At 46.6% G+C, this 24,365-nt stretch overlaps 1 protein-coding gene across 2 annotated transcripts in view; it reads left to right on the plus strand.

Moving 5' to 3' along the window:
* The window catches only part of b4galt6 (UDP-Gal:betaGlcNAc beta 1,4- galactosyltransferase, polypeptide 6), a 144,480-nt gene that overhangs the window by 53,994 nt on the left and 66,121 nt on the right, over nucleotides 1-24,365 (plus strand). For both annotated transcript variants that reach the window (XM_072468485.1, XM_072468484.1), the window contains exons 2-3: nucleotides 4,560-4,679; nucleotides 19,684-19,797. In XM_072468485.1, coding sequence (XP_072324586.1) covers nucleotides 4,560-4,679; nucleotides 19,684-19,797 — 234 coding nt within the window. The remainder of the gene's footprint in view (nucleotides 1-4,559; nucleotides 4,680-19,683; nucleotides 19,798-24,365) is intronic.

Below are 24,365 nucleotides of genomic sequence, written 5' to 3' on the forward strand. Positions count from 1 at the left end.
TATTTCAAATGAAAATAGGGAGCGACAATCCAAAACAGTTATTTTCTAGTCCACAGCACTCAAAAGCTGAAAGTGAAACCAAACATCTCAAACAGCCACAGCCCAACTCCACCCACAAAATGACATCACTGAAGTCATGTGATAAGACAAAAAGCTTTCTTAAAGGGACACTCCCATGACAAAAGCCATACACTGGGACATAGCATTGTCTCTCATTCCCTGGCTCACTCTCTTGTTGATTTATTCTTTTTTTAAAAAATATTTTTATTCAAGACATTTTCATATTTACAAACAGAATCAGAACAACCAAACAATTCACGGGAGCATGGTGGTTAGCATTTTGTTGCACTATAGCGCCGGGGACCCAGGTTCGATTCCTGGCTTGGGTCACTGTCTGTGCTGAGTCTGCACGTTCGCCCTGTGTCTTCGCGGGTTTCCTCCAGGTGCTCTGGTTTCATCCCACAAATCGCGAAAGACGTGCTACTTGGTGAACTGGACATTCTAAATTCTCCTTCTGTGTACCCGAACAGGTGCCGGAATGTGCGACGAGGGGATTTTCACAGTAACTTCATTGCAGTGTTATGTAAGCCTACTTGTGACACTAATAAAAATTATTATTATTAATTCAATAAACAACCCCACTCCTCCCCTGCTCCCCTGACGCCAACCCCTCCTCACATCCCGCCTTCCCATTTAACCCACCCCCTTGCTGATCTCTCCAGTCTCCTTAAAGAAATCAATAAACTGCTTCCACCTCCAGATAAACCCATCTGCCGACCCCCTCAAGGCGAACGTAACCTTCTCCAGCTTCAGGAATTCCCCCTTCAGCAGCTCTGAGTCCCGCCACCCAAGCAAAACCTGTCTCCGGCTATCAGGGAGGCAAAGGCCAAAACATCAGCCTCTTTCACCCCCTGGACTTCTGGATCTTCTGACACCCCAGATATCACCACTTCTGGACTCGGGACCACCACCACATCCAGCACCTCGGACATCATGCCCAAGAACCCCTGCCAGAACCCCGTCAGTCTTGGAATGTCCAGAACATGTGGATGTGATTCACGGGCTCCCCCATTCACTGCCCACACCTCACCACCATTACATGTACCACTTTGAACTGGATGAAGCTTCACCTTGCACATGATGAAGACACGTTCACCCTCTGCCCAAGCCTCTGCCCCTACCTCCCCTTCCAGCTTTCCCTCCCACCTGCGCTTAATATTCCCACCAGGGCTCCCTCACACTCCATTAATTCCTTATTGACATCTGACACCTTCTCCTCCCCTATTTCGTCCTTCGATAGCACCTTGTGCACCCTAGGGGCTGTTATATTCCATGCTTTAAAAGAATTTCAGTTGAGGCTGTTCCTTCTCTCTCATTGCTCATTTCCAGAGACATCCCTCACAGTGAGGGTTCAGGAGAGGGAAACGGCAAGCTGCTTCTTTGTAAGAGTGAGGTTTGCCGTGGCTAAAGGGAGGTCTGTAGCTGAGCTGTACTTGAATTTCCAGAAGGCATTTGATAAGGCCAACAATGGTATTGCGGAAGGTAAAAGCTCATGGTGTAACATAGAAGGTTGGCTGGCAGAAAATGCATAAATGGGTCTTTTTCTGATTGACAGGTTGTGATGGGTAGAGTTCCGCAGGGTCTCTGTGGGGACCTCCGCTTTATATAATTTACTTGGATAAGGGGTCTAAGGCATGCAAGCTAAATCTGCAGATTAAACAAAGGTAGATAGGAAAGTATGTTGTGAAGAGGACAGCTATAGATAGGTTGAGTGAGTGGGCAAAAATCTGGCTGATGGAGTATGATGTGGGAAATGTGAGATTGTTCACTTTGGCAGGCAGAATAAAAAAGCAGAGTATAACCGAAACTGAACACAGCTATCGAATTCTAAGGTACAGTAAGGGAGGTTGGGGAAAACAGCACATCATTCTGCTGGAAGCACTACCCCCTCTTCCCTACCCTGCAGTTGACATAGCCTTAAGGTCACATCTGTGGCTGCTAGCCGTCCAGTAGAGATGCTGGACCCCCCCCGCCCGCAGTGATAGCCAGGCAACTGGGACGTTTTTCAATGTTGAAAGCACCTTCATTCTCCTATATTAGCTGCACCTACCTCTGATTACAAGGCTACTGATCTCTCCCTGCTGGGAGCCTTAAACTGACCCTTCAGGCTAGGATGGCAAGGACACAACCTGGAGATCAAATAGCTGACTTGTTAAAATCCATGATCAGTGTCGGGCGCCAATGTGATGCAATGTCTAAATTCGGTAATGCACTTGACATCAGGTCCCGACTCCAAAACCTCTCAGGCCCTTGTGTCTTGGCACTAAATAAAGTTATAAAGCTAAGCAAACCATGGACTGCACAAAAATACAAGGGGAATAAATTATTTTAAATTTGTTGAAGAGAATTGGGCAGCAAGTACTTGTATGGTATTTTAAAATACAACGTACAGAAATTGGCTGGGTTTTCCAAATGCATCTATTAGATTTAGATTTGGATTTATTGTCACGTGTACTGAGTACAGTGAAAAGTATTGTTCTGCGTACAGTCCAGGCAGCTCACTCCATTTTTGATTTATTATTGTCACATGTATTAGTATACAGTGAAAAGTATTGTTTCTTGCATGCTGTACAAACTGCATACGGTACATAGGGAAGGAAGGCGAGACTGCAGAATATAATGTTAGAGTTATAGCAAGGTGTAGAGAAAAGATCAATTTAATACGAGGTAGGTCCATTCAAATGTCTGATGGCAGTAGGGAAGAAGCTGTTCTTGAGTCGGTTGGTACGTGACCTCAAACATTGGTATATTTTTCCTGACGGAAGAAGGTGGAAGAGAGTATGTCTGGGTACGTGGGGTCCTTAATTATGCTGGCTGCCTTTCTGAGGCAGCGGGAATTATAGACAGAGTCGATGGATGGGAGGCTGGTTTGCGTGATGGACTGGGCTGCATTCACGACCTTTTGTAGTTTCCTGCGGTCTTGGGCAGAGCAGGCTCCATACCAAGCTGTGATACAACCAGAAAGAATGCTTTCTATGGTGCATCTGTAGAAGTTGGTGAGGGTCGTAGCTGACATGCCAAATTTCCTTAGCCTTCTGAGAAAGTAGAGTCGTTGGTGGGCTTTCTTAACTATAGTGTCAGCATGGGGGGGACCAGGACAGGCTGTTGGTGATCTGTACACCTAAAAACTTGAAGCTCTCGACCCTTTCTACTTTGTTCCCAATGATGTAGACAGGGGCATGTTCTCCACTACGCTTCCTGAAGTCGATGACAATCTCCTTCGTTTTGTTGACATTGAGGGAGAGATGATTGTCATCGCACCAGTTCACCAGATTGTGTGTTCCATACAGGAAAACATAGAACATACGATAAATACATGAGGGTACATAATGAAAATACATAAATCGAGATAGTGGTGAAGTATGCGGAATACAATGCTACAACTGTAAAGATGCGTGGCGAGATCAGTTCTTCCATAAGAGAACCAGTCAGGAGCCTGGTAACAGCGGGGAAGAAGCTGTTTTGAATCTATAGGTGCGTGTTCTCGCGTGTTCTCAAACTTTTGCATCTTTTTCTCGATGGAAGATGTTGGAAGAGAGAATAACCCTCTTGGGAGGGGTCTTTGATTTTGCATGGCGCCAATGGATGTGTAACACTTTAAGTAGCCAGGCACAATCTCTGAAGCTGCTCAAGGCCAAAGATAGCCTATTGTTTTGTGCAAAAGTACAATACTGCAGTGCTGGAAATCTGAAATAAAAACAGAAAATTCTCCAAATACTCAGCAGGTCAAGCAACATTCGAACTATGACGGAGGGTCCTGAAGTATTGACCTGAAACATTGGGTGAAATTCTCTGGCCTCCCCACAGCGTGTTCCTTGGCCGCAGTAGGTGGTCTGCCGTTGGCCAAAGATGGGATCTTCTGGTCCCCTCGCTGTCAATGGGATTTCCCATTGAATCCACCCTACACTGCCGGGAAATTCACGGGAACCGGGGAGTGAGCAGCCGGACGATCTCATCCGTTAATTCTGTTTCTCTCTCTACAGATGCTTCCTGTTTCTCTCTCTACAGATCTTCCTGTATCTATTGTATTGTGCTTACTTTCTCTCCACATCTGATGTTATTGTTTCCTCTGGTTGGTTGGTTGGAGGTTTCTATTTGCATGACGCAGTGATGTTACAGCTTGTATAAATGACTTGATTCTTTGCACATTTACTTGAAAATGGGTGCCAGTTAATACAAGGGCCTGGGATAGTTCCAAACGTCGGGGTTTCCAAAGGAAACCTGTTGTTACATTGCTCTTTGTAATGATTAATCCCTTGGAGTTTATTTGGTTCGACAATGCAAAACATTTGAAGCCAAGCGTATTGCGTTTGTAGCAATTTTGCATCGACCCATTGTTGATTTCATCGAACCAACAATCAGATTGCTGGAATACAATAAGTAGACCATTTCCTTCCAGGATGTAGAATGTGGGATACTGTGCAAAATTTGTTTTCAGTGATGTATTTGCATGTTGGTGCCAAATAACAAGCAATTTGTTTAACCCTTTTCTCTTTCAGCAAATACCTATCTCTTCATGGTGCAAGCGCAAGGCAAAATGCTGAGGGACAATGTGCGAACAATAGGCATTCTCATTCGAGACCGCTACACCAAAAGGAATAGCACTCTAAATGGCACAGGTGGGCCACCTTTATTCTCGCAGCCCAGTTTAAAAAAAAAAAAAAAAAATTTTTTATTAGTTTTAAGTTCTTAAGTTATATATTGCACAACCACACAAAAAGGGGAAAAATAGTAAATAATAACTAAACAAAGACAAGGTTGGTAGGCTGGAGGAGGTAGATATTCGGAAGGAAGATGTGTTAGAAATTTTGACAAGCCTGAAGATAGATAAGTCCCCTGGGCCTGATGGGATATATCTTGGGATTCTTTGGGAGGCGAGCGATGAGATTGCAGAGCCTTTGGCTTTGATCTTTATGTCCTCACTGTCTACAGGAATAGTGCCAGAAGCCTGGAGAGAGGCGAATGTTGTCCCCTTGTTCAGGAAAGGGAATAGGTATAACCCTGGGAATTATAGGCTGGTTAGTCTCACTTTGGTTATAGGTAAATTATTGGAAAGGGTCCTGAGGTATAGGATTTATGATCATTTGGAAAGATACGGCTTAATCCAGGATAGTCAGCACGGATTTGTGAGGGTTAAGTCTTGCCTCACAAGTTTGATTGTATTCTTTGAGGAGGTAACTAAGTACATAGATGAAGGTAGAGCAGTTGATGTCGTATACATGGATTTTAGTAAGGCGTTTGATAAGGTGCCCCACGGTCGGCTCATGCAGAACATAAGGAGGCATGGCATAGAGGGAAATTTGGCCGATTTGATCAGTAACTGGCTATCACATAGAAGACAGAGGGTGGTGGTAGATTGTAAATTTTTATCCTGGAGCCCAGTCAACAGCAGTGTACCACTGGGATCAGTGCTGGGTCCTCTGCTATTTGTGATTTTTATCAATGACTTGGATGATGGAGTTGAAGGTTGGGTTAGTAAATTTGCTGATGACACCAAGATTGGTGGAGTAGTGGATAATGTGGAGGGCTGTTGTAGGCTGCAAAGAGACATAGATAGGATGCAGAGCTGGGCCGAAAAATGGCAGATGGAGTTTAACCCTGATAAGTGGGAGGTGATTCATTTTGGTAGGACAAATTTGAATGCGGATTACAGGGTTAACGGCAGGGTTCTGAAGAATGTGGAGGAGCAGAGAGATCTCGGAGTTCATGTCCATAGATCTCTGAAAGTTGCCACCCAAGTGGATAGAGCCTTGTGAAGAAAGCCTATCGTGTGTTAGCATTTATTAACAGGGGGATTGAGTTTAAGAGCCGTGAGGTTATGCTGCAACTGTACAAGACCTTGGTTAGACCACATTTGGAGTATTGTATGCAGTTCTGGTCACCTCATTATCGGAAGGATGTGGAAGCATTGGAAAGGGTGCAAAGGAGATTTACCAGGATAGCTGCCTGGATTGGAGGGTAGGTCTTATGGGGAAAGGTTGAAGGAGCTAGGGCTTTTCTCATTGCAGCGAAGGAGGATGAGAGGTGACTTAATTGAGGTGTATAAGATGATGAGAGGGATAGATAAAGTGGATATTCACCGACTTTTTCCTCGGGTGGATGTAGCTGTTACAAGGGGGCATAACCATAAGGTTCATGGTGGAAGATATAGGAGGGATGTCAGAGGTAGTTTCTTTACTGAGAGAGTGGTTGGGGCGTGGAACGCACTTCTAGCTATGGTAGTGGAGTCGGACACTTTAGGAACTTTCAAGCGGTTATTGGATAGGCACATGGAGTGCATTAGAATGATTGGGAGTAGGTTGATTTGATCTTAGTTTCAGACTAGTTCGGCACAACATCGTGGGCCGAAGGACCTGTACTGTGCTGTACAGTTCTATGTTCTATAAGCAGAAATCAGCACATATATTTACAGACAATTATTGACTTCTCTTCTGCTCTGGCCATGGCCCCCTTTAGTCGCCTACATCTATTATAATCCCCAGTGTGGCCCGAGCACGTATTTACATCTGTCTATTTACAGTTTAATTTGGGTTTCAGCTTGCCCCCCACCCTGGTTGCTCGCATTGCTGGCTACAAACAGTTCTTGGAACAAGGTGGTGAACGGCTTCCACGTCCTGTGGAAGCACTCCTCTGACCCCCGGATGGCAAATTTTATTTTCTCCAGCTTGAGAAAATCTACCAAGTCGTAGAGCCAGTCTGCAGCTTTGGGTGGTTCTGTTGATAGCCAGCTGAGCAGGATTCTCCAGTGGGCAATCAGGGAGGCAAAGGCTAGGGCGTCGGTCCTCCTCCTCATAAAGAGTTCTTACTGACCTGTAAGCCCGAAGTGTTGTCTCATCTAGTACCACATGCGAAACGTGGCTACGACCACTGGATTTCTTGCATACTTGGTCAGGGGGGATGGTAGTGCAGTAGTGACTAGGGCTTGAAGGGATGTCCCGATGCGGGAACTCTCCTGCAGTTTTACCCATTCTGCCCCCTGTTTCTTTACCCAACCCCTCGCTCTTTCTGTGTGGCCACCCAATGGTCGAACCCTCTCTCTCTCTCTCTCTCTCTCTCTCTCTCTCTCTCTCTCTCTCTCTCTCTCACTCTCTCACTCTCTCACTCTCTTACTCTCTTACTCTCTATGACTTAGCCCAGTTCTAAGTGCTTTCAGGCCCTGTATCTTCTCTTTCCCTACAACTGGCATGGCCAGGCCATTGAGGAACTGCTTCATCCCTGAGTCCCCCTTGTGTCGCCCAGTAGAAGGTTGCAAAGGCCTCATTGACCCTTTCTGGCGTGGTGACTAGTATGCTGTTGCTGTCCCTAACCTGAGCCATTTCCCTCGTTGCTGCCTGCTTTCTCATCTAGTGAGCCAACAGACGACTGGCTTTGTCTCAGTGCTAGTAAAAGGTCCTCTGTATCTGGCGGAGCTGCTGCATTGCTTTTCCCGTGGAGAACAGGTCAAGGTCCATTTGTAGCTTCTTCCTCTCCGCCAGTAACTCTAAAGTCAGGACCATGGAGTACCGTCGGTCCCCTTACAGTATGGAGTCATCTAGTTATTGCCAAGCCGTTCCCTCCCTATCTTTGCGCTCCTTGTATGCAATAATTTCCCCCCCCTTATCACTGGCTTCAGTGCCTCCCCTGTGGAGGCTGAGATTGTCCCATTCTGGTTGTTGGTAAAGTACCATCTGTGGCCTGTGATATTTGTTCACAGAATGCCTTATTGACAAAGAGGGCCGTGTCCAGCCTCCATGGAGGGCATTGTATCCGGCCCGACTCCAACCTCACATCCATGTAGTGGGGAGTGTGGTCAGCGATTACAATTGCTGAGTACTCTGCTCCCACTATCCCTGGAAACACTGCTTTCCCCATCACAAATAAGTCTATCCTGGTGTAGACCCTGTGTACATGGGAAAGGGGAACTCCTCCCCTGGGTGTGTGAACCTCCATGGGTCAACTGCCCCCATCTGTTCCATGAACATGCTCAGTTCCTTCGCCATGTTTGACTTTTTCCCCGATTTGGGGTTTGATCTGTCTGTCCGTTAAAGTCCCCCACCCCCCATGAGTCGGTGTGTGTCTGTCGGGGATTTCCGCCATGGTCTTTTTAATGAATTCCGCGTTATCCCAGTTGGGAGCATACGCGTTTGTAAATACCACTGGTGCCCCCTCCAGGACAATGCTAACCATGACGTACCATTCCCCCATGGTCCATACCATCCTCTTCACTGTAAATACTGTCCTCTTACTGAGCAGTATGGTCACCCTGCCTTGCCCTTGACTCACAGCACAAATGGGACGTCTGTCCCACCCACTCTTTCACCGGAGTCGGTCCTTCTCCTTCAGATGGGTCTCCTGCAGGAAGACTATGTCAGCTTTCATACGGTTCAGGTGGGCGAAAACTCTGGATCTTTTCACTGGGCTGTTAAGTCCCCTGATATTCCAGGTGACTATTCTGATGGGGGAGTGCCATAATAATTTTGATTATTAGCTTTGTTAAATTCCGCCCGGCGCTTAGCTTGGCCAGGTCTGCCCCAATGTCCTGGCCTATATGGATCAAGTGTCCCTCCCAATTACAAGACCTTGTGTGTCTTGCCCAGTTAAGGATCCCTTTCCTGTATTGGTACCGTGCAGTTTCGCAATTATGTTCCACGGCCTTGGGGGTTTGGCCAGAGTGACCTGTGGGCTCTGACCACTTCCGGGGGTTTGGGGACGAGACATACAGGAATAAGATAGAAAATCTAGTGAATTGGTGCAATGACAATAATCTCTCCCTCAATGTCAACAAAACAAAGGAGATCGTCATCGACTTCAGGAAGCATAGAGGAGAAAATACCCCTGACTACATCAATGGGAACGAAGTAGAAAGGGTCGAGAGCTTCAAGTTTTTAGGTGTCCAGATTACCAACAACCTGTCCTGGTCCCACCATGCCGACACTATAGTTAAGAAAGCCCACCAACGACTACTTTCTCAGAAGCCTAAGGAAATTTGTCATGTCAGCTACGACTCTCACCAACTTTTACAGATGCACCAATGAAAGCATTCTTTCTGGTTGTATCACAGCTTGGAATGGTTCCTGCTCTGCCCAAGACCACAGGAAACAAAAGGTTGTGAATGTAGCCCAGTCCATCATGCAAACCAACCTCCCATCCATTGACTCTGTCTATAATTCTTGATGCCTCGGAAAGGCAAATCAGCATAATTAAGGACCCCCCCCCCCCCGACATACTCTCTTCCACCTTCTTCCGTCAGGAAAAAGATACCAAAGTTTGAGGTCACGTACCAACCAACTCAAGAACCGCTTCTTCCCTGCTGCCATCAGACTTTTGAATGGACCTACCTCGTATTAAGTTGATCTTTTCTCTACATCCTAGTTATGACTGTAACATTACATTCTGTAACATTACATATGTACGGTATACATTCTCTGTATAGCATGCAAGAAACAATACTTTTCACTGTATACTAATACATGTGACAATAAATCAAATCAATAATTCCCTTCCATCCAGTTTGCCCAGCAGCTGGACCACATACTCCGTAGGGTTCATGTCCTCTGTTTCCTCCAGGCCCTCTGTTTCCTCTGGTAGGCCCACAATGCGGAGGTCCTAGCGGCGCGATTGATTTTCTTGGTCCTCCACCTTCCCCATTGGTGTCCCTTCTCCAGCTCTCTGATCATCGCTTCCTGCGTTTTTAGCTGCCTTTCTGTCTTTTGTAACGCTGCTTGCAGATTGACCAATGCCTCTATACCTCCACTTTGACCATTGCCATCATTTCCAATTTGCTGTTCGTAGTATATATAAATGATTTGGAGGAAAATGTAACTGGTCTGATTAGTAAGTTTGCGGACGACACAAAGGTTGGTGGAATTGCGGATGGTGATGAGGACTGACAGAGGATACAGCAGGATTTAGATCGTTTGGAGACTTGGGCGGCAAGATGGCAGATGGAGTTTAATCCGGACAAATGTGAGGTAATGCATTTTGGAAGGTCTAATACAGGTGGGGAATATTCAGTGAATGGTAGAACCCTCAAGAGTATTGACAGTCAGAGAGATCTTGCAGTACAGGTCCACAGGTCACTGAAAGGCGCAACACGGGTGGAGGAGGTAGTCAAGAAAGCAGACGGCATGCTTGCCTTCATTGGCCGGGGCATTGATTATAAAAATTGGCAAGTCATGTTGCAGCTGTATAGAACCTTAGTTAGGCAACACTTGGGGGTATAGTGTTTAATTCTGGTCGCCACACTACCGGAAGGGATGTGGAGGCTTTAGAGAGGGTGCAGAAGAGTTTTACCAGGATGTTGCCTGGTATGGAGGGCATTAGCTATGAGGAGACGTTGAATAAACTTGGTTTGTTCTCACTGGAACGAAGGAGGTTGAGGGGCGACCTGATAGAGGTCTACAAAATTATGATCGGCATAGACAGAGTGGATAGTGAGAGGCTTTTTCTCAGGGTAGAGGGGTCAATTATTAGGGGGCATAGGTTTAAGGTGCGAGGGGCAAGGTTTAGAGGAGATGTACAAGGCAAGTTTTTTTACACAGAGGGTAGTGGGTGCCTGGAACTCGCTGCCGGAGGTGGTGGTGGAAGCAGGGACGATTGTGACATTTAAGGGGCATCTTGACAAATACATGAATAGGATGGCAGTAGAGGGATACGGACCCCGGAAGTGTAGAAGATTTTAGTTTAGACGGGCAGCATGGTCGGCGCAGGCTTGGAGGGCCAAAGGGCCTGTTCCTGTGCTGTACTTTTCTTTATTCTATATTGTTCTTTGATGGTGTCTTTGAGCTCTTGTGTTAGGAACTCCATTCATTCATCGAGAGGTAGCCCTGCACACGATCCGGCGGCCCCTAGATCACGCTCGGGTGTGGCCAGGACCTCGTTGCCCCATGTGCTTGCCATCGCCTCGGTCCTTCTCTCCTGGCTCTTGCTGCTTTTTCCATCTCTTCGGCCCCTAGGATTGCTGCTACTTGCCATGTCTCCTTCGTCATGGAGGTGTTGGAGGAGTGCGAGGGTTTTCCCCCGGATTTAGTGGACTATTTTGGCTTAAAAGTCAATAAATTCGCGTTTCCAGGAGGAGAGCCACGTTTTGTGCGTCTGTTCAGCACATCCCCGTCGCGAGAAGTCCGCAGCCCAGTTTTTTAAACACTTGCATACAATTACCTGCGCAGCTTTAAAAGTGATGTAACCACTGCCAGAGTAATCATCGCTCCCCCTCTCCCCCCACCCCCAATAAAAAATAGATAACAGCAAAACAAACACGGATGCTTATTGAGAGGCCCAAATCAGTTGCGTGCTGAAATGTATACACTTTGAAATCTGGGCCTTTAGCCAATTCTGATCTACGGCTAGCCTTCAGTGCCCGACTTTACACTATAAGAAACCGTACATACATAGGGTGCTGCAAAGCAGCTGCCTCTGGGACCTTTCACTGAATTGTGATCATTTTGTGAAGTTTGCGGATCAGCGTGTAGCAGTAGCAGCCATTTGTGGAGTGGTGAGCTCTTTCTCCATAATGGCAGAGAAACCGCTCTGCCTCTGCGTTTGAATGCTAGCCTGGGTCTATCTCAGTAGTAGAGCAGTTTCTCTACCGTTATGGATGCTGGTAAACAGCCCCCATTCTATTGGATAGATTTATAACACAGGTTTGAAAATAAGGACTCTGGCAAAAGAAAGCAAGATCGCTGATGGCAGTCCCTAAGCTGTCTGGAGCATACACTTTTCATTGTGCATTTTCAATGATCTACACTTGCTGTGCTTTACTTAATTTAATTTTAAAAAAGACATTTGGACCAGTAGATGAGATCTAAAGAGAATCCGATGAAGGGCTGCATTTGAACTGGTAACGTGTCTTTTTTTCCCTTTGGATGCCAAGTAGCATTTTCTGTCGCTGCTTCTGAACATTCAGTTGGCTAGCACGCCATCTAGTGGGTATCCATTATTCAGTCAGCCAGACATTTGGCCTGCGTGGATATCCATTACTGTGCTGCAGACGATTCCAAACCAAGCCACTGAAAATATCACACTCGACTTCCGGGTGCGGCGATGACCAGCTGAGTCGCACGTTTCGGCAGCTCCCTGTGAAACGGACTTTTGGGCTCTTGATAGGAGCCCCAACGGCAATTTTGACGGCTAAAAACACTGTGCGGTAAACCAGAAGGGAATCCCCCCTGGATACGGATGGAAAAAGGAGGAGAGAGTGGCCAGATTGCAGTGGATCCTTTAGAACAGCGGCAAGGAAGGCAAGCAAAAACCAAGATGGCGTCGGAAGGTGGCAGTTTAACATGGGGCCCTGAACAACAAGAGTTCTTGAAATGCTGTGTGGAAGAGATCAAAAAGGAAATGAAGAAAGAGCTGTTGGCCCCGATACTACAGGCGATCGAAGGGCTAAAGGAGGAACAAAAGACCCAGGAGCGGGAGCTTTGGGTCGTGAAGGCAAAGGCAGCCGAGAATGAGGACGATATACAGGGCCTGGTGGTGAAGACTGAGACGCAGGAGGCACATCAGAAACGATGTGTGGAAAGGTTGGAGGCACTGGAAAACAACGCAAGGAGGAACAACCTGAGGATTCTTGGTCTTCCTGAAGGTGTGGAGGGAGCGGACGTCGGGGCATATGTGAGCACGATGCTGCACTCGTTAATGGGAGCGGAGGCCCCGGCGGGTCCGTTGGAGGTGGAGGGAGCATACCGAGTGATGGCGCGAGGACCGAGAGCAGGAGAAATTCCCAGAGCCATAGTGGTGAGATTCCTCCGTTTTAAGGATAGAGAAATGGTCCTTAGATGGGCGAAGAAAACTCGGAGCAGTAAATGGGAGAACGCGGTGATGGGAGAAGTTTAGGCTTCAGGACGACCACATGTGTACGTGGCTATTGCTGGATTTTAGTCAGCTGAAACTGCGCAGCTCATCCAGTATTTAAAATCCCATTGCTTGTTCAACCAGGACCATACGATCTGTTGTGACATTAGCGTGCACATTTGTAGGACCACAGCAGTTTAGAGCCCAGACGTAGGCTATTTGGACAGTGTATCTTTACCCACTCTTTTCCTGGAGCAAACCATGATGAATCACGCAGCCAGCTCTGTCACTAATTCTAAATGTATTTCTCTTTCAACCATATCTATATTTTCCCCTTAAAAAGATTCAATTACCTGTACCTCAACTATTTCAAAATTTAGCAACTCTACATAAAGTTTTTTTTTTTTACTAAACCTTCTCAATTGCAGTGATGTTTAAATTCATGACGCCTTGTTGTGCCATATCAAAAATCTTCTTTATTATTTTTGAATCTGGTGAGATTACTGCAGGGGTATTTTGGGGGAGAATTCAGCTCTCTGAGGCTGATCTACCCTCAGTCTCCGCAATGAACCAGGCAGGCTGGTTAATAATCAACATTGCCATGAGAAATTACAATCTACCCAGCTCTGACATTGGATTGCCATAGAAACATGACTCAGTTTGAATCTTCAACCATTAATAGCAAACCAAACCCCCCCCCCCCTCAAAGAAATTCTTCTTGACCCTCGTGGAGGATGGGGTATTGAAAAATGTTATTCCAGATCCACCGCAGAATTGTGTGAAATGTGGTGCTTTTACTTTAAGTTAATTATTCATGTTTTATTTGCAAGACCAAATAGTTCAATCTTTTACCACTCTACAATTATTTTTATCCTTTTAATTATGTGCAGAGTAGGAATGTTGTAAGGCCATAAGAAATAGGAACAGGAGTGGACCATTCGCTCCTTTGAGCCCGCTCTGTCATTTAATAAGATCATTGCTGATCAAGCACTCACTAAGTCTACTTTCTGCCTTATCTCCATAACCTTTAAAAATCTGTCGATCTCGGCCTTGAAATTGTTCAAGGACTTGGCCTCCACGGCTCCCTGGGGTAAAGAATTCCAAAGATTCAGCCCCTTTGACAGAAGAAATTCTTCCTCCAATCCGTCTTAAATGAGTACCCCCTTATTTTGTGCCTATGCTGTCTGGTCCTACACTCTCCCGTGAGTGGAAACATCCTCCCAATGTTTGCCCAGCCTTTTTTTTCAAAATCATTTTATTCTCCACATTTTCATCAAATAAACAACAAAAGAAAGAGAAACAAACACAATAACTCCCCCAGAAACAATACCCCCCTCAATATACAGGCCAATACATCTACTAATGTATTCCAGATATAAGTTAACAGTCAATCAGTAAGCAGTGCAACAATAACACCCCACCCCCCATGTTCAATGGCACCTAATTCTCAAAAGTGCGTAATAAACAGTCCCCATGAACTGTAGAAGCCCTCCTTCATCCCCTCCATCCCCCTCAGCTCAAATTTCACCTTCTCGAGAGTCTGAAATTCAAATAGGTGCCCCTGCCAAGCCGAGGCACAGGGTGGAGAAGCTGACCTCCACCCCAACAGGACCCGCCCCTGGGCAGTCAGCGAGGGGAGGGCTAACGCTTCTGCTTCCATACCTGCCTGCAGCTCGGGCCGGTCTGACACCCCGAAAATGGCTTCGAGGGGACTTGGTTCAAAGTTCACGTGTAGTATCCCCTGAGAACCTTCCTCCAGTACCTCTCCAGCTTTGGACAGGACCAAAACTTATGTACATGGTTTGCAGGCCTACCCCGCAACGCTCACACATGTCCTCCATTCCCTCAAATATTTGGCTCGGCCCTTGTGAGGTGCGCCCTATACACGACCTTCAGCTGTATCAGCCCCAATCTCATGCATGAGGTTGAGACATTCACCTTTCGGAGCACCTTACACCACACACAGACCTTCTTCTATAACCTCCCCAATTCTTCTTCCGACTTCGCTTTAATCCGCTCCATGGACACATTGTCCTTCCTAGCACCACCACCACCACCAGGAACAGGTCTTTTAATACCCTGACCTCCCTCTCCTCACATCTTTGAAACGTCTCTTCTCCGGCTCAAACCTGTGATTCCCCCGATTGGCATCGCCCCATACCCAGCCCCCAGCTTAAAGTGCTGCCTCAACTGCCTCCGAATCTTCAGTGTTGCCACCACCGCCGGCATCCCAGAATACTTGCCCGGGGCCATTGGGAGGGGGAGAGGAGGATTACCAACGCCCTCAACCCGACCCCCTACACAGAGCCTCCAACAGGACTCCCCCGCCCCCCAGCAACCTAATTCCTCATCTTTTCTGCATTCACCGCCCAATAAAAATCTAATAAATGCGGGAAGCCAAATCCCCCCCCAATCCCGCGCCACCTGCACCCCGAAATACCTGAAGTGGGTTGCTGCCCTACGAATGGCAGCCCTCCCAAGTACCCCGAACTCTTGCTCGATACTCTCCATCGGTTCCTTATACAGTGGCTGTACCCATTCCGTAAATCCTGACCCAATCCCAAACCTCTCGAGAACCGATATCAAGGACCCCGATTCTACCCGACCAGACGCCTTTTCCACGTCAAGCACAACCACCACCTCCGTCTCCTTACCCTCAGCTGGCATCATGATTATGTTGCCCTCCTTTCTGAATACCTGTCTGGTATTCCCCTATCACCTTCGGGAGGCACCCCACCAACCTTGCTACCAGTATCTTGGCGTCTACATTTTGTAGCGATATAAACCTACACGAGCCACACTCCGTTAGGTCCTTATCTTTCTTTAACAGCAGGAAGATCGAAGCCTGCCCCAATGTTTGTGGCAGCACCCCCTTCCCTATCGCCGCCTCAAACATCCCCACCATCAGTGGCGTCAATTTGTCATTAAATTTCTTGTAATACTCCACTGGGAACCCATCTGGTCCTGCCACCTTCCCCGATTGCATTTTCCCAATTACCTCCTGTTCCCCCACCGACTTTTCCAGTCTGGCCCTATCTTCCTCCTCCAACCTTGGATACTCCAATCTGTCCAGGGACTCCCATGTCCCCTGATCCTCCCCCGGTGGCCCCGACCTATACAATTTTGAAATGAAATGAAAATCGCTTATTGTCACAAGTAGGCTTCAAATGAAGTTACTGTGAAAAGCCCCTAGTCGCCACATTCCGGCGCCTGTTCGGGGAGGCTGGTACGGGAATTGAACCATGCTGCTGGCCTGCCTTGGTCTGCTTTCAAAGCCAGCGATTTAGCCCAGTGCTAAACAGCCCCTAGAATTTTTCATAAACAGTGCCATCTTCACTTGACCTAAGGCTGCCCATCTCCTCGCCAACTCCACGGTTAAGTCCTGGTATATGCGTACACCAGCTCCAGCCCACTGCACCTCCCGGTTATGCTTCGCCCAACTCAGAGTATCTGTGAAAACAAACAATTTGAATGAGCTCTTGGCGGCTCATTCGTCTTCGGTTTAGGCCTCAACGACCGATGAGCCCGATCCAGTTTGTACCAGGAGGGATCTTCCCTCACCCCTCCCCTCCCCCAACAGCTCCGCCAACATCTGGCAAAGTACTCCATCGGCCTCGGGCCCTCCACCCCTTTGGGCAGGCCCACGATTCTCAGATTTTGCCGTCTACATCTGTGTTCCAGGTCTTCCACGTTCACTCTCAGACCTTTATTGGTCCCCACCACCCTCTGCAGCTCCTCACCCATTAAGGTGAGCTCATCGCTGTGTTGCAACTAGGCCTCCTCCACCCCCTTCAGTTTCTCACACTGCTGCCGCACCTCGGCCGATGTTTTCGACATTGCCGCCTTCACCACCATCACCACTACCATCATTTCCGCCATCATCTCTGCCCTCTTCACCTCCATGTTCTTAGCAAACTGCTTTTCAAATTCCACGGCCATTACCTCGGTCATCGTTTCTGTCGTGAACAGTGTGCCCCACCCAGCGTCCGCCATCTTTTCAGCTGCCAGGCTGCCTCTTTCGCTCGACGGTGAACCTTCACTCGCTTTTTTCTTCACGGCAGCTTTCTTCTGATTTTTGGACATCCCCCCCCCCCCCTTCCTGCAAAATCCCCAGGAAGGGAGGGTGACTCCGAGTCCAGGATTGGCAATATTTGGGGTACCAGAAGATCCGGGAGCCAAGGTGGGGAGGGAGGCCGCTGTTCTGGCATTCTCCTCCCTGATGGCCCGGAGACGGATTTTGCTGGGATGTCGACTCGGAACCCCCCAAAGTCAGGACTGTTGGTCAGCGACATGGCAGGGTTTCTCAGGCTGGAAAAGATTCAGTTCGCCTTGAGAGGATCAATTCAGGGGTTCGCCCAGAGGTGGCAGCCGTTCATCAACTTCTTCAAGGAAAATTGAACGTCAGCAGTCAGGGATGGAGGGGAAAAGGGGGGGCAGGGGAGGAAAATGGGAGGCATGGTAGTGCAAGACAAGGACAGGGAACTTAGTACATGGGTAATTAGGAAATAGGGCGGGGATAGTAGAGGACATTGTTTTTAGGTCTTTTGCGTGGGTCAACCCACGCGATTGCTTAAGGAGTCATCGAATTTACAGTGCAGAAGGAGGCTATTCAGCCCATCGAGTCTGCACGGGCCCTTACAAAGAGCACCCTACTGAAGCCCACGTTTCTACCCTATCCCCATAACCCAGTAACCCCACTTAACATTTTTTGGACACTAAGGGCAATTTAGCATAGCCAATCCACCTAACCTGCACATCTTTGGAGTGTGGGAGTGAACCGGAGCAGCCGGAGGAAACCCACGCACACACGGGGAGGATGTGCAGACTCCGCACAGACAGTGACCCAGCTGGGAATCGAACCTGGGACCCTGGAGCTGTGAAGCAACTATGCTAACCACTATGCTATCGTGCTGCCCTTGGGAGTGTTAAAGTGTTAAACTGTAAACTGTGAAAATTACATATGCTTCAATAAAATATTTTCTAAAAAAAGGAAGAAAAATCCCCAGGGACCGGGCATTAAGTTCCTAAAAACCAAACCTCGAATAGGAGGCACCCAACTTGGGACTTCCTCCTACATGCCACCCCTGGAGAGGTACAGACCCATCCTGTTTAATCTTTCCGAATATGGCAGTCCCTTCATTCCTGGGATCATCCTCATAAACCTTCTCTGTACCGTCTTCAATGGTAATATATCTTTCCTTGAATAAGGGGGCCAAAACTATGCACTGTATTCTAAATGTGGCCTCACAAGTACTTTGCACATTTGCAGCAACACATTATTTTAATACTCCAGCCCCTTTAAAAGAAAAGCCAGCATTCCATTTGTGTTCCCTCGTACCTTCTGCACCAGTAGGCTAGCTTTCTGGGTTTCTTGAACAAGGATCCCCAAGCCCCTTTGTGCTGCAGCTTTCTGTCCATTTAAATAATAATCCGCCTTCTCATTCTTTCTTCCAAAATGAGCAATCTCACATTTTCCCCACATTTAATTCCATTGCCAATTTTCTGCCCACTCGCTTAACCTGTCACTATCTCTCTGTAAGCTAAATAAATAACTTAACACATATTCCAGTTCCATTAAGCAACTTGGGATAGTCAGTCTAGGCAAAATGTAAATGTTGACCATTGTTGTTAGTTTTCTTCAGTCACTGTTTTCCCTGCTTCACAATATTTTCTGTCTTCCTGTTCGACTGTGAGTCTCTAATTCCGTGCTTTCTACCGATAATGCATATTGTGGGCTGTGAATAGTCACGATTTCTTGGGAAATGCCCGAGCTATCGAATATATCCTCTCAGCGAATTATTAGATGTGGAGCTATGCATAGCAGACAGTTTCTTGAACATTGGCTATGCACAGTTCTTTTCCGCAATAGCACCTCAATGTCATGTTTGAGTCCGCAAGGTTCATCCTGACATACGGTTGGGGAAAAAATAATGAGCACTGCAAAAATGCTGGATAAACGCAGCATCAATGGAGAGAGAGACAGAGTTAATGTTTTGAGTCCTTATGACTTCTCCAGAACTGAGAGATAATTTATTTAAATCCCTGCTGATGGATGAAGGCGTTTTAAGAGTGTCTCTAAAATTAAATGAAAGGCTCATAGTGACATGACAAAAGTACTTCACGGTATTAATGGAACAATCATGTACAGCTACCCATTTCTTCCTTGAATAGTGTCATGGAATCTTTTACAGCCATTTGAACGGCCAGAAAGGGCTTCAGTTTAATATCACAACAAAAGGACTCCCCGACAATGCAGCAGAACCAAAGCATCAGGCTAGATTATATGCTTGTGTCCTAGATTGGGACATAACCCTGCAACTTGCTGATTCTAGTGGAAACACTCCAGTGAACCAATTTAATGAAGGGGTTAGACAAGCCAGTCCCAAAATAGATCAGATGGAAAAAGTACTTCAAATTACAATTTCTCCCTTCTAGTATAAATGTTTTAATCTTTCTATGTTCTCAGCAGTTTTCAGGATTAAATTTATGAAATATCTATCATTCCTTTTGCTTCCTAGGCCCTGACGTGCTACCAAAAGCAAATAAACGTGCAAGGGAGAATCATCACTTTTTGGCTATAAAGATATTAAATGCATTAACATAAGCGAAGAACAGTGCCTCAACAGCTAATTAAATACGAGGCCTATTTATTCCCTATTAAGGGAATAAAACATTTAGTGTGCAGATCAGCAAGTGCTTGTTTTTATTTGTCAAACTAAATTAAATTTGTTATCTTTCCATCACGCGTATAATAGCGAACAAAATGCTGAATGGATGTGCCGTGCTTTGATCAGTTGTGTGAAGGTTGTGTTGCATTAATTGATCATGCCACATTATCACTTTCCCCTCTAGATTATCTTGAAGGGTATAATTCAAGTGAATACCTTGGTCAGGGTGGAACGTATCTTCCTGAAGACTTCACATATTCTCCTGGCCTCCCTTGTCCAGAAAAACTACCTTCTATGAGTAAGTAATATATGTAAACATGTAGTAAAACTTGCCATTCCAATTCTGTCTGTGATAAAAGGGAGAATGCATATAAATGCTTTTATTCCAGTTCCCCAACTATCTCCTTTACTACTCTCTGACAAGTTCTCTTTTAGTGAATGTGTGAGCAGCCCATTGATCTTTAGGGATACTTTAGATGCATCTGTATTCGTTGCTCTACACTTATTCATTTTTGCACTGTAGAAATAGTCATACATAGAATTGAAGTAGATTGAGCTAACAGAATATACTGCTACAATTCAGACTCTCCCAACACTTCAAACCAATCCCAACAGTTTTGTACTCATGTAGTGCCTTCAGTGTATTAAAACATCTCCAGATGCTTCACAGGAACATTCATTAAAAAAAAAAAGACACTCCACGATATAAGGAGATATTGTCTTTTAAAAAAATAAATTTTTGAGTATCCAATTCTTTTTTTTCCAATTAAGGGGCAATTTAGTGTGGCCAATCCACCTACCCTGCACATCCTTGGGCTGTGGGGGTGAGACCCAAGCAGACATTGGGAGAATGTGCAAACTCCACATGGACGGTACGATGTTGTGGGCATCACAGAGACGTGGCTGCAAGGGGATCAGGGCTGGGATCTAAATATACAAGGATATGTGTGCTATCAAAAGGACAGGCAGATGGGCAAAGGGGGCGGGGTTGCATTGTTAGTAAGGAATGAAGTTAAATCGATAGCAAGGAGCGATATAGGATCAGAAGGCACAGAATCTCTGTGGGTAGAGTTGAGGAATTGCAACGGTTAAAAGACCCTGATGGGAGTTATGTGCAGGCTCCCTAGCAGTAGTCAGGATGTGGGGCAGGAAATAAATCAGGAGATAGAGAAAACATGTAAAAAAGGCAATATCACAATAATCATGGGGACATCAATATGCAGGTGGACTGGAAAAATCAGGTTGGTAGTGGATCCCAAGAAAAGGAATTTGTTGAATGTTTAAGAGATTTTTTTTTGGAGCAGCTTGTGGTGGAGCCCACTAGGGAACAGGCAATTCTGAATTTGGTGATGTGTAATGAGGCAGACTTGATTTGGGATCTTAAGGGGAAGGAACCCTTGGGGAACAGTGACCACAATATGATAGAATTTACCCTGCAGTTTGAGAGGGAGAAGCTGGAATCAGATGTAACGGTTATTACAATTAAATAAGGGTAACTACAAAGACATGAGGGAGGAGCTGGCCAGAGTTGATTGGAAAAGGAGACTAGCAGGGAAGACAATGGAACAGCAATGGCAGGAGTTTTTTTGGGGTTATTCGGGAGGCACAGCAGAAATTCATCCCAAGGAGGAGGAAACATGCTAAGGGGAGGACAAGGCATCCATGGTTGACGAGGGGAGTCACGGACAACACAAAAGAAAAAGCACACACAGTGGCGAGGATTAATGAGAAGCCAGAGGATTGGGAATCTTCTAAAAGTGAGCAGAGGACAACTAAAAAAGCAATGAAGGGAGAGAAGATGAAATATGAGTGCAAACTTTCTAGTAATATAAAAGAACATGGGAAGAGTTTTTCTCAATATGTAAAAGGTAAGAGAGGCAAAAATAGACATTGGACCACTGGAAAACGTGGCTGGAGAAGTAATAATATGAAACTGGGCAGACGAACTGAATAGTTACTTTGCATGAGCCTTCACGGTGGAAGACACTGTGACACCAGATGCCAGAGCTCCAGGAGAATCAGGGGGCAGAGGTGAGTGCAGTGGCCATCACTAAGGAGAAGGTTCTGGGGAAACTGAAAGGTCTGAAGGTGGATAAGTCACCTGGACCGGATGGACTACATCCCAGGGTTCTGAAGGCATTGGTGGTGATCTTTCAGGAATCACTGGAGGCAGGAAGGGTCCCAGAGGACTGGAAAGTGGCTAATGTAACACCACTGTTTAAGAAGGGAAGGAGGCAGAAGACGAGAAATTATAGGCCAGTTAGCTTGACTTCGGTCATTGGTAAGGTTTTAGAGTCCATTATGAAAGATTAGATCGTGGAATACTTGGAAGTGCATGAGGAGCACGGCTTTGTCAAAGAGAGGTCATGTCTGACAAATCTGTTGGAGTTCTTTGAGGAGGTAACAAGGAAGTTAGGCAAAGGAGAAGTAAGTTAGACAAAGGAGAACCAGTGGACGTGATTTATTTAGATTTCCAGACGGCCTTTGACAAGGTGCTGCATAAGAGATTGTTAAATAAGTTAAGAGCCCATGGCATTAAGAGAGTGGGGATAAAGGTTTTTTTTATCAGGATGGCAGCCCATGACTAGTGGTGTACCTCGGGTCGATGCTGGGACCACAACTTTTCACAATATACATTAATGATCTGGAAGAAGAAACTGAAGGCACTGTTGCTAAGTTTGCAGATGATACAAAGATCCGTAGAGGGACAGGTAACATTGAGGAAGCAAGGGGGCTGCAGAAGGATTTGGACAGGCTAGGATAGTGGGCAATGAAGTGGTAGATGAAATACACTGTGGAAAAGTGTGAGGTTATGCATTTGGAAGGAGGACTATTTTCTAAATGGGGAAATGCTTAGGCAATCAAAAGCACAAATGGACTTGGGAATCTTCGTTCACAAGTCTGTTAAGGTTAACGTGCAGGTTCAGTCTGCAGTTAGGAAGGCAAATGCAATGTTAGCATTCATGTCAAAAGGGCTAGAATACAAGACCAGGGATATACTTCTGAGGCTATATAAGGCTCTGGTCACACCCCATTTGGCGTACTGTGAGCAGTTCTGGGACCCATATCTAAGTAAAGGTGTGTTGGCCTTGGAAAGGGTCCAGAGGAGGTTCACAAGAATTATCCCTGGAATGAACAGCTTGTCATATGAGGTTGGGGTCTCTGGGTCTGTACTCGTTGAAGTTTAGAAGAATGAGGGGGGGATCTTATTGAAACTTACAGGATACTGCAAGGCCTGGATAGAATGGACGTGGAGAGGATGTTTCCACTTGTAGCAGGCATTCCTGCCTGGTGCCTCTGTGCAGCTGGAAGTATTCAGAGCTGGTGGTGTTGGTCCGAACGCTCGGCTTGGGGGCGTTGTACAGAGTTTCGCCCAGGGGGTGAACCCTGTCCCTAGCCTGAACCGCTCTAGTACCTCAGTGAAGTACTTCAACTCAACTCTGTCAAAGGCCTTTTCTGCATCCAGGGTGATGATCACCTCTGGTGCTCTCTCCCCGGATGGGGTCAGCAGCCATATGATGTTCACAGTTAGCTGTGTACCCTTAAAGCCTGTCTGGTCCTCTGCAACCACCTTTGGTACGCAGATCTCCAGTCTTTGGCCAGGACATTGGCGAGTATTTCCGCGTCCACATCGAGCAGCGGAATGGGTCTCCATTCCATTGGGTCCTTGTCTTTTTTGGGTATCAGTGAAATGGTGGCCTGCGTTAATGTTAGAGGCAGGGTGCTTCTCGCTCGCGAGTCTGCGAACATTTGCTGCAGGTGCGGGTGAGAGCTGGGGCAAATTGTTTTGTAAATGTCTTGCGGGAAACCCATCTAGTCCCGGCGCGTTCCCCTTCTGCATGGAGTTGATGCTCTCCATGACCTCTCCCAGATCTATTGGTGCTTCCAGCTCCCCCCATCTGTCGTACTGGCATATCTAGTCCGTCAGTGAACTGTTTCGTCCCTGAATCCCCAGTAGAAGGCCTCGAACGCTTCATTGATCTTTGTTGGTTTGGCTACTAGCCTGCCCCTGCTATCCTTCACCTGAGCTATTTTACTCGTGGCTGCCTGTTTTTTTCATCTGGTGAGCCAGCTGGCGGCGAGCCTTCTCTCCGTGTTCCAAGAAGTCCCCCGTTTTGTGATATCATGGTTGTGTTGTAATTCATTGACTGATCAATAGGAGTCTCATTAGTATATCAGTGAATGTTAGAGTCAGGTGATGCCTCAGTCTGGCTGGAGGAAGCTGGAAAGAGGTTGTTGTGCATGATCATGCTGTTATTCATCTGTTGTTTTGTATATAGTTTACCCACAGTTAATGTCAATAAATCGTTTGTGACTTTAGCTACAAGTGTTCTTGTAATATAAATCAGGCCATCCGACAAGAACATGGCGCACTGCCTTCCTGGTGGATAGCAGGTTAAAGTCCATTTGTAGCCTTTTCCTCTCCGCCAGAAACTCTACGGTTTGAGTATCTTCTGTCGACTCCAGGATGGAATCGTTCAGCTGTTGCCTAGCTGCCCTCTTTCCTATCTCTATGTGCCTTGTAAGCTATAATTTCTCCCCTAATCACCGCCTTCAGTGCCTCCCAGAACGTGGAAGGTGAGACCTCCCTGTACCGGTTGTTAGTGACGTACTCCTATGGCCTATGATGTTTTCTGACAGATGACCTGCTCAGCCGAGAGGGTTGTGTCCCAACCTCCATAGGGGGCGTTGGGCATGGCCCGTCTCCAACCTCCCATCCATGTAATGTGGTGCGTGATCGGAGGTTACGATCGTGGAGTATTCCATCCTGACTATTTCTGGAAGAATCAATTTCCCCACTACAAAGAAGCTGATGTAGATGTAGACCTTGTGTACTGGTGCGAAGAACGAGGAGCAGTCAGTACG

Source organism: Scyliorhinus torazame, chromosome 11, assembly GCF_047496885.1.
Source record: "Scyliorhinus torazame isolate Kashiwa2021f chromosome 11, sScyTor2.1, whole genome shotgun sequence".
In the NCBI taxonomy this organism is placed as follows: Eukaryota; Metazoa; Chordata; class Chondrichthyes; order Carcharhiniformes; family Scyliorhinidae; genus Scyliorhinus; species Scyliorhinus torazame.